Source organism: Montipora capricornis, chromosome 3, assembly GCF_036669925.1.
Source record: "Montipora capricornis isolate CH-2021 chromosome 3, ASM3666992v2, whole genome shotgun sequence".
Lineage (NCBI taxonomy): Eukaryota > Metazoa > Cnidaria > Anthozoa > Scleractinia > Acroporidae > Montipora > Montipora capricornis.
Genome location: NC_090885.1, coordinates 5,980,741 through 5,990,893, shown reverse-complemented (window position 1 = coordinate 5,990,893; position 10,153 = coordinate 5,980,741). Strand labels below are relative to the sequence as shown.

The 10,153-nt window shown below is 40.2% G+C and overlaps 1 protein-coding gene across 1 annotated transcript; it reads left to right on the top strand.

The window, feature by feature from the left end:
• Window positions 1-204: 204 nt before the first annotated feature.
• On the top strand, window positions 205-8,131 carry LOC138042018 (uncharacterized). Its single transcript, XM_068887745.1, has 6 exons — window positions 205-331; window positions 407-441; window positions 561-692; window positions 1,542-1,710; window positions 3,845-3,935; window positions 7,788-8,131. The coding sequence occupies exons 1-6, from the start codon at window positions 244-246 to the stop codon at window positions 7,993-7,995; spliced, it is 723 nt and encodes a 240-aa protein (XP_068743846.1). The 5' UTR covers window positions 205-243; the 3' UTR covers window positions 7,996-8,131.
• Window positions 8,132-10,153: the final 2,022 nt, after the last annotated feature.

The following is a 10,153-nucleotide window of genomic DNA, read 5'->3' as shown; positions in this document are numbered from 1 at the left end:
TTAAATTCTAAAAGTGTACGGCAAGGTTGAAACTGTTTAACATCATATTCAGTTTACAGCTTTGTCCTTGAATACTAAATGTCATTCTATATTTTAATTGTGATTGCTTTTAAGAACATCTAAGACTTTTAAATTGAAATTAATAAAAGCTTATGATACCTTCAAAAGTGTATAAAAGAGGACAAGAATGTTTAAACGCTTTACTTTAGCAGAATCATCGTGTGTGCATTAATCCACTTCAGCATGAAAGGGGCCATTCTTACTATTGCTCTGCTCATCGTCTTTACTACTGCCAAACAAAGTGCAACAAAAAGAGAGTTAAATTTTTCTGGTAAATCTCCTTTTACGGGCAAATTCGTTGTTTGTAGTGTTATTTGTTGGACTAAAATGCGTTTTTTCTTTCCAGCACTCCCAAAGGAATTATCAGGAAGACTGGCCATGGTAAGCAAGTAAAAGAAAAACGCTAAGCTTGTAAAATACATTTCGAACTGAAGTTAACTCTGAAGTTAACTCTTTGTATTTACAGTACAAATCTTAGAGTTTTACAACTATCATTTAAGGCCCAGGCAAAAGATGATGGATCTTCGATGACGATGGGAATTCACTTCGATTTAGACTTGAATCAGAGGCATCTTCGTTTTGGTGGAACTTACCAAGGAACATCCTATACTATGTACCTGGACTTTAACCAAGTAAGCATTTCGTATGACTAGAAGCTTATATGTCGATCCCTCTCATTTGTCCTTGGCCCATCAGCTTACGGTATTATTTAAGTTAAAAATACAAGGTCCCCCCAAAAAATGGCCAATCAGATTGGACCTCGCAAACATAACTTTTCTGATTGGTCCGTTACCAAATAGCCTTAAACAGTGATTAGCTGAGAGGCAACAAAGTTCGCCTAGGCTAAAATTAGTATTAGTTAACAAGTAGTGGGAAAATACTTTCATATTAGATCAGCACCTCTGAAAACCACGCCCAAAGATCAAAAGCCAATCGGTGGGTCCCAAAAGAGCGACAGTGGGGCATATGTTCAAGATTAAAACTTTTTAGTATAAACACACAGGTGATTATGCAAAATCGCGCGGTGGATAGCGCTAGCCACCTTTTGAACAACTGGGACCTGATTTGGTAATTGTTTAAAATCACAATATGAGGTAAGAATATTTTAAATTAGGCCATGATGCGAAGGTTATTCTTATCTGTTATTCCCGTGACTTCGTTGTTCGCTTTAACACTTACAGACAAATAGGGTAACCGACGCAATATGGCACATTCCCTATAATAATTTTCATTGGAATAGGGGCGAATATGAAGTATTAAACCCCCTTTAACCTCATATCGTCTTGCCTAGGGTAAGATTATAAAATCCAGGAACTGATCATGGAGGGGAACGAAAATTAATACAAGTTATTTTAAGTTAACTTACTTTAAGTTACTAAATTGAAAGCCGCAAAATTCCATGGTTTTATTTTTAAACGCATGTCTGTTTCGCTAAAGCTGTAATTTGAAATTAACGACCGGCATTTTGTTTCTGAAAATAGGGCATGTGGTATTATGTCATGTCTAACCACTGCTTTAAGGGTACTGCAGGCGTACCAAGCCTTGAGAATGTGCAGGAGTCTTTCCTCGGATTCCAACAGATAACTAGTCCTGGTATACTTGGTTTAAATGGAGCCACAGTTGAAGTGTATTCTGCCAAGATTGAAGAATGTGAGTATGTGCTCGAAAGTTAAAATCCTCCTCCACAGATACTCCTTCTTTACAAAAATGATGGCAGACTTAAGAGGGATGAATGGGGATTCTGAGGAGGAGAAAGACCTTTGATTAAGTAAAAGGTCATGTATAAGGACATTGTTTAAGCGAAAGTGATAATCGCAGTTTTTGAAGCAACTTGAAAGTGCAGGTGAAGAGAAGACAGAGAAAAATCCGGGCTTGAAAAGGACTCATGACTGAGCGAACACGTTTCATTTGATGCTCTGGTCACTTGCATGTTCCTATTATATCCCGTAATAATTGATACGAAACACGATTTATTATATAAACACAAATGAAATACCAAGTGAGCTTTGGCGCGAATAAACGATATCTTCACACCTGAAGATAATGTTATGTTCACACGTGAAAAGATTACTGTTGCTATGGTTACATATGAAAATCGCGGCTTTCGATGCCTTTCTTGAAATGATTTAGTATTTCAGTGATATTCTATAATAATATATTTTCAGAAAGTGAAATCCTGGGTGTTGGATACAGAAATGAAGGGGTTGACACTTCGTTCAGAAACAAATATTGCTTTGAAGTTTACGTCTTTGTTTCCATCTTAAGGGTGCGTTCGATTGGTCGCATTCCGGAATAGGAATTCATGGAATAGAAGTTAGAAATCCTTTATTTTTATGGAGATTAACATTATAAAATTGTCAAACACTTGCAAAAAGTCAAGTCAAGTCAATTTATTTAACGTCGGTAGTTCCTTCAGTTACGAAACTGGTATCAATGGAAGCCCACGGTGCGCATTTTACCTCTCCCCCCTCCCTCTGTCAGTGCTCCGTTTCACAGATATTTAAAGCTATAACTACACGGATCAGAGGAAAGTCGAAACAGACGTTGAAGTCACCGAGGATCGAAGTGGGGACCCCTTGCTCTGAAAGCCGCGGACAAGCCAACTGAGCTACGCCTGCAAATGTTGGTTTTTGAGGAGAGGGGAAAACCATAGTACCCAGGGAAAAACCTCTCGGAGCAGAGTCGAGAACCAGCAAACTCAACCCAATTATGGTGTAGAATCCGGAAATCGATCCTGGGCCACATTGGTGGAAGGCGAGTGCTCTCACCACTACGCCAGCCTTGCCCCCTATTTTAAACAAATTTTTAATATCCTTGTTGCTTAAAAACGCCAAACATACCGTTTAAAATCATCACTAGACGTATTCTTATTCTGGAATAAAGTCAATCGAACGCACCATAAATCACATTCTATATACTGGTATGTTAGAAATGAGTTGGACCAGCAGTGTTTTCGTTTTCTCTTGGGACCATTGTAAGTCCCAAGAGAAACTGGAAATAATGCTTATGCAAAATTTGGGGGGACAAACAAGGAGTATTATGGTATTTTCTGAACTAATAAATATAATCGACGATGGTTTTGCATGATGAGATGATACTGTATATAAGTATAATGGGTATTGATCATGTCAATAATTCGTTACTGGTTCTTTTTAATTTACCACTTGATGCCGGTGGTTCTCTGTTTAGTTTGTTTTCTCTCTCTAAGCGATTTGATTAAAACTCTCTCGCGTATTCTCCGCCAAATTGAATTTGAACTTTCTCTACATTTATTTTTGCCTTCAGCTTGGTACTCGTCCAAACTCGTCTCCTTTCAACAATGTTGATGATAGGCTCTTTTCTCCCTTCCACTTGTTACTGAATCATTGAATGACCCCCTGAAATTATCTCTTTTGAATTTTTTTTCTGCTTTGCCAGGAATATTTACAGGTACAATATCTAATTTAACAATCCAAGAAAAAAAGCCATAGCATATGCCAGTTACTGTGGCCCCTAGGACTATATGAGAGCAATAATTAAATTGAAAAAAAAAAACTTTTAGAATTTCTATACGACTAAACATTAAAAGCAGCATGTAATGGGAGAGGCCAGTTTCCTGGGCATGTTACATGACAGGCAGTTGCTACGTGACGTAGGCGAGAAGTCTGCATCGAACAAAATGAAAGTTAAGCCTGCAAGAAATACTGCTTGAGCTTACTCTTAAAATCACTAAGTTGTTCTGATCTGAGTTATTCTGGAACAAAGTTTCATATTCTTTTCATTTGACATGTTCTCCTCCGTCTAGCTTTCGTCGTTTTAACTGTGGAGACAGATGGCAATAATAAAATCCCAGTGAGTGCTGCTTCAAAGGATAAAGACCAATCTTGGACAGCAAGGTAATGAGACACAGCTTCTGTTCCATTCTTTTGCGAGCAAGGTCCACTTAAATCATCTTCCAGGTTTATTATTTATTTATTATTATTTTATTTACTGATTGAGTGTGAATACATACATGGTGGAGTAACAATAGGACATAGGTCGCCTGCGAGGTTAACCACCAGGATACACCACAGAAGACAGACCACAACACCGGGAACTACATGCCCTACTCTTTACGACAAGTGTGCGGGTTCTTTTACGTCCCACAGGATTGTGAACATTGAAGGGTTGTGAGACGGGACCTCCGGCTTATCGTCCTTATCCGAGAAGACTAGAGAGTCCAACCATTTGCAGATGTAATTACAAAGGCAGCATTTTGTCCTCAGTTATTTAAAGACCCTGAGTGTTGGTCTGGCCGGAGTTGAACTCACCCCCTTCCGCGTGACAGCCCGGTGCTCAACCAACTGAGCCACTGGTGCGTTTAGGATTAACACAGTAATTGGACACTAAAATATTTCCAAAATTGCGCGAAGCAGTTTTGCGGGGATGACCAAAAAGCTAACGCTTGCAGTTATCTGGGAAGAATTTTCAACCAGTCGTTTGCACTATAGTTACCGCCGGGGTTTTTTCGCCCTAAACAAATCCCAAAGGAATGCGTATTTTGTAGATACAGAGAAAACCTATTCTTTTCATATTTTTTCACCGCGCACCGGTGGTTCAGTTGGTTGAGCACCGGGCTGTCACGCGGGAGGTCGTGAGTTCGACTCCGGCCGGACCAACACTCAGGGTCTTAAAATAACTGAGGAGAATGTGCCGCCTTTGTAATTACATCTGCAAACACTTAGACTTTCAAGTCTTCTCGGATAAGGACTGTAAACCGGAGGTCCCGTCTCATAACCCTTGTTTGAAATTAAATAGTATGGGACGTTAAAGAACCTACTCACTATTCGATAAGAGTAGGGGACGTAGTCCCCGGTGTTGTGGTCTGACCTTATCTGGACGGGGGCATCTCTCACTTCCTAAAATAAAATTGTAAACCGTGTAAAAAGCAGTCTGGCTAAAGTCCCCCGAAAAACATTGTAAATTAGTCCCAAAAAGCCCCGAGGGGAGAGACTAATAGCTTCACTCACTCACTCACTCACTCAGTCTTCAATCCGAAGCGAACGAAAAAAAATTCATTTTGTGCTTCAAAAGATGGAAGAAGTCCCAAAGGAACAATTTGCACTAATCTTTGCGATTTTTAAAAGGGCGAAATTAAAATTAAAGAGCCGCGGAAAAAGTTTCGCGAAATTTAAAACCCCGCAATGAAATCCTTTAATCGACGTTAGATTCTCTAGTTTGAGCTCTCGTCGTCTGAATCATAATACTAGGCACCTTAAGCAAAGACGACGACGACAGCTACAAGAACGTTGTCTAAAAATATTATTTCCCGTCACTGTAATAATTTTGCGATTGCTCCAAGTCGCTCTGCTTAGAAAGTGTGAGAACAAATTCCAAATATAAAATTGATGAGAACGGTGTGGTTGTTTAGAGAGCAAATTGAAATTCATCGTCAGGGGCTCTCGCCCTCCACATGATCTCAAATTTGATCATTTCACGTCGTTGTCAAGACGAGAATTGCAAAGAAATGTATTAACCTGTAAAACGCACGTGCAGGGCGTGCAGAACTATTCTTTTTTTTTTAATTAAACCTATTGTTTTGTTGCGTTCTCGTAGCCATCGTCGTGGTCCTTGCTTAAGGTCAAAATTACTGTAGTTTCTGTAAAACATCCTTGATGCAGTCGTCAAATAATCCATTCCTATCTAACCTGAGAGGGCGAGAAAATAATTATATACGCGCCTTCACTAAAGAAAAGAACACCTAATCGCAGGGTAATTCCCATCCGTCTCCTTGTAATTAACTAGCGACAACAATCAGTTAATGATATTTGTTAATTATTTTCCTTTTCCCTGTCGTGGCCTCCATTTTAAAAACAACTTTGACTAGAATTTCCAATCCCCCTTGCACAAGTGGTGATCTTCGGTCCTTCGTATCCATAAGATCGATGTAAATGAACTGAGACTGACTGTTTGTTAATGAAGATCATTACTTTGATCTTCATTAACAAACGTAATTCGGGACCTTTAGATCGGAGGAGGAATACGACGACTAAGAGTACGCATTTTCCGTAAAGGGCATGCGCATAAGGTTTGGAGGCCGAACTCGTTTGAAGTGCGCGTGCTCAGTACAGAAAACTCCTTCTCGTAGTTGTCGTCGCACTCCTATCTAAAGGTCCCTATTTTCTCGCCAGTCCTTTGCTAGCGTTTCAAGCATTATAGTGACAAAAAGGGTTTCGAAGATGTTTTCCGCATTATCGACGGACTCTAGCATTGTGGTCAAATCCCTCAACCCTCGACCCAATTTTTACGCGGCCACAATCTCCTCGGAACTCTTCGTTCGCAGTATCTTTATTCCGAAATAGTGAGAAAAGAGTGTACAAATAAATCCTTACGTTAAAAGGGTAATTTTTTTTTCGTGACAAGAGCATACTTAAAGAAAAAACGGAATTCACCTCACAAGAGCTGCACCTACGACTCTCTGTACTCTGTTACTATTAAACAGAAAACGAAAGACATATTTTTTAGTAGTGTATTTCCTTCTTTATCTTTGAGCACTCTGATTGGTTGGTTTTCGGTCGGGAGTTTACAGTACGGAGCATTACCATGGAAACAGTCCGTTTCCGTATTTAATAACAGCGGAATTTGATTTCTGTTTTTCTTTTTTCATCACAACAATACAATTATAGCGAGCGGAATTTAGTTTTTACATGTAAAAGGTTCGCTGACGGAAAACGAAGATTACGAACATTCACCAAGCGGAGAAGTGTCCTATTGCTCAAAAAAACGATGCTATACAAGGAACAACTTACCAACCTCACTTATTCGAGACCGTACTGGGGAATATTGGCCACCGGTCGTTTTTGTATGGACTTCGCTAAGTTTGGTCCGTATTGCCACGACCTCGGGCCAATATTCCCCAGGTGTGAATCTCGCGGTTGGTTAGTAAGGTTAGTGCCTGAAGGATGTGTTGACGAAAAACAATCTTTAGGCACGAACGAACCAGTTAAATCACACACCACAAGCTAACTTACACATGAACAGGTAAGAATATCTCAGGACTATTGAACGACTTTCAAATGACCTTAGAAAATATTCGTAAAAACAGAACGTAAACAAAAATGCAAAATTATAACTGGCTTATCGAAAAACGAGCGTGAATTTTCATTGGCTTAGCGAACACGGAAGCAAACATGGAACTTTCTGGAAAGTTTCGCTTTAACGTCATTTGAAATGCAGTAACGTGATTGGGCAATCGAACTGTTTACTGTTTCCTTGGCGGGAATAAGGAGAAAGTTTGTTTTGATCTTGCCAAACATTGGTCCGTGAAACAAATTGTGAACACTTTCTCAAGGCCATATGAAAGTCGCTCTACTTTATATAGATACGCGTTACGGGGGGTGGCTCTCAAGAGAGGCAATTAACCCTCGGTGGGTTACTCTTTAGAGGGGCAATTGACTGCTTTCTCCAACCCTTTATGCCTTCATGCTTATGTTTTACTGAGTGGAGGCTTTACGTTAAAAAAGATGCATGTTATTTATGTTATTTATGTTATTTACTCATAGGACTTTACCATGCTTCCCTGAAATAAGTATCCATTTTACTTAGGCAAAGACAAAGACACCCTCAACCCCCCCCCCCCCCCCTCCTTCCCCAAATTCCTGTACAACCCCTCAAAAAAAGGAACGGCATAAAAGGTCGATGAAAGTAGTCAATCAACACGAAATAAGCAATGGACGTGTCAGTACTCTATTCCGCTTTCGTCTTCCTAGTTTCCTTGATTTGAGAAAATCTGTGGATCCTGAGATGTGGAAAATTCCAGAAGATTGTAGCACTTTGGAAAAAAGGGCTCCTACAAGCAGAATTGTTTCCGCCATGCTTCACGCCGCACACCTCCAGCAGGCCATGAAAAGGGGATTCCCGTGGATCTCACGTGGACTTGTTACCCAGAAACGAGGGTTCCCTTGGTTCGGAAAGTAAATAACAACATTGGTACAGTTAAACGATAAAAAGAAACTCAATTAACCTTCGCTTGGGATCTCAGTAGATTATTAAATTGAACAAGTTGTAGAATGTTGGATCATAGCTCCAAAATAAAGGACTGAATTACTCTCAATTCCTGACTCTTTCTTTAGGTGTAGCTTGTGCGATATAAAGCCCAGTAAATCACGCAATCAGAAGCCATTTTGGTTTACTGAGACGAAAGAGCGTGTTTGACAATTGCATTCTCATAGTTCCTATGCTTTGGCCAAAACGGCGAACGTGATATTGGCCGCCGTTACCACCAAATATGCAAGAGTTTGAAATAGTTCAACCTAAACAAAGTTGGTTCGAGCGTTGGTGTCTGTCAATACGGAATTGCAAACGTTTTGAGGCCTTCTTCGTTTTTTGGCGAAGTTTCCAAAATATGTGAGGCAGCGAGGCATGCGTTAAGAAGGAGAACATTACCTGAAAGCTAACCGTTGTAAATAAGTGTTTTGTCTCTCGCTCTATTTCTTTCAGCTCTACGATATTTTTCATTGAAGTCTTCTCGTTTTGTTCTTCCTCGGCTTCTCTCGAGGTTTTCCTTGCTTAATTTTCTCAAATTTTGTCGCCACTTCTCTCGTGCTCTTTCCTGCTCGTTTCCGATTGCTTATCACCAGGAGGCTCCGGTTATCACTAATATGATTTCCCGCCAGAAAAACGCGGGTTGCTAAATGCAACGCCGCCACGCGATTTCCCACCAAGGAAAGTTGCCCGAACACTCCCGTCCCCAGAGGCTGTCTTGCCTCCCCACCTCCACCCCGACAGTCTTAACGCGCGGGCGTAGTTGACGTCTTCTCGCATCGATAGATTTCCCAAAATATCTTACCCATGGTGCTTCGCCCGCCTGAACTCCAATATAACGCATTAAAATTATTCAAGATGGCGGCGCCAGAGAAATTTGATAGTGAAAATAAGTGATTCTAAACTTCATTTTTTTTCTATCCATACACTATTTTGGAGAACATTGTCGAGCAAAGTTTTGATTGTAAACATTCTATTTGTTTGGTTTAAAATTATTCATTAGTCGGAAGAGAGGTCCCCTTTTAAAAATACACGCTCGGTAAGAACAGTAAGAAGGCCTTGGAGCTCAGACATTATCCTTCACTTACAGTTCTGAGGAAAACCAAATGATTCATTCAAAGCGGAGATAGGCTAGGTTGCTTTCTTTGTTCAAACAGTACAATATAATGTAAAATAGTGGAGCCTAAAGTCAAATGCCGAAGCGATGTGTTAAATAGCTGACTGTTGTGTCCAATGGTCAGAGAGGATATCAAGTGACACACAGGATTGCGCGAAATAGCACGCGGTAAAATTACAATATCAAATAGCTCATCCAAACAAAGAATGGTGCAGCTTCAGATAAACCGTTCATTGCGTCATAAAATTCTTCAAAAATCAAACAATCAAGCAAAGCTATAATCCTCGCAGCTATGGAAGCAATTTTAGCAACTTCGTAGAGAAGCCTGAAAAATTTAGGACTTCAACGGGGTTTAAACCCGTGATCTCGCGATACCGGTGCGACGATCTAACCAACTGAGCTATTAACCCTATGACGTTCGTATCCGCAGTTCAGTATATGATACATTTGATATACCATTTCGTTCATTTATTCATTCCTCACGGGAAAATTAGAACCCACAATGACCAGCTCCCAACGTCAAAGGCTTCATCGCTCAGTTGGTTAGAGCGTCGCACCTGTAGCGCAATGTCACGGGTTCAAAACCCCGTTGACGTCCTGAATTTCTCAGTCGTCTCTACGCAATTGCTAAAATTGCGTCCATAACTGCAAGGGTCATAGCTTTACTTGATTTCATATCCGCAGCTCAGTACATGATCATTTCATGTATCATTTCGTTACACTTTTGCATAACATCAAATGGTCCAACCTGTCGTGGATAGCTTCAAGGAGCTTGACATTGTTTAGCTGAATTATCAGGAGGTTGATTAGCGTGACGTATGCTAACGTCAACAAAACCACCAAAAATACAAAACTAAAATGAAATGGAACAGCTATCTGCTGGGGCCATGACATCATCAATTAGGCGCAAAAATACATTTCTCCGGGACCTGTGTTCATGTAAATGGTTTCGCGTCCTAAATAATACGTGAACTA

Coding starts and splice junctions, on each gene's coding strand:
- LOC138042018 (XM_068887745.1), top strand. CDS start 244: ATGAAAGGGGCCATTCTTACTATTGCTCTGCTCATCGTCTTTACTACT. Junction 693..1,541: donor TGTACCTGGACTTTAACCAA/GTAAGCATTTCG, acceptor TTCTGAAAATAG/GGCATGTGGTATTATGTCAT. Junction 3,936..7,787: donor GACCAATCTTGGACAGCAAG/GTAATGAGACAC, acceptor TCGTCTTCCTAG/TTTCCTTGATTTGAGAAAAT.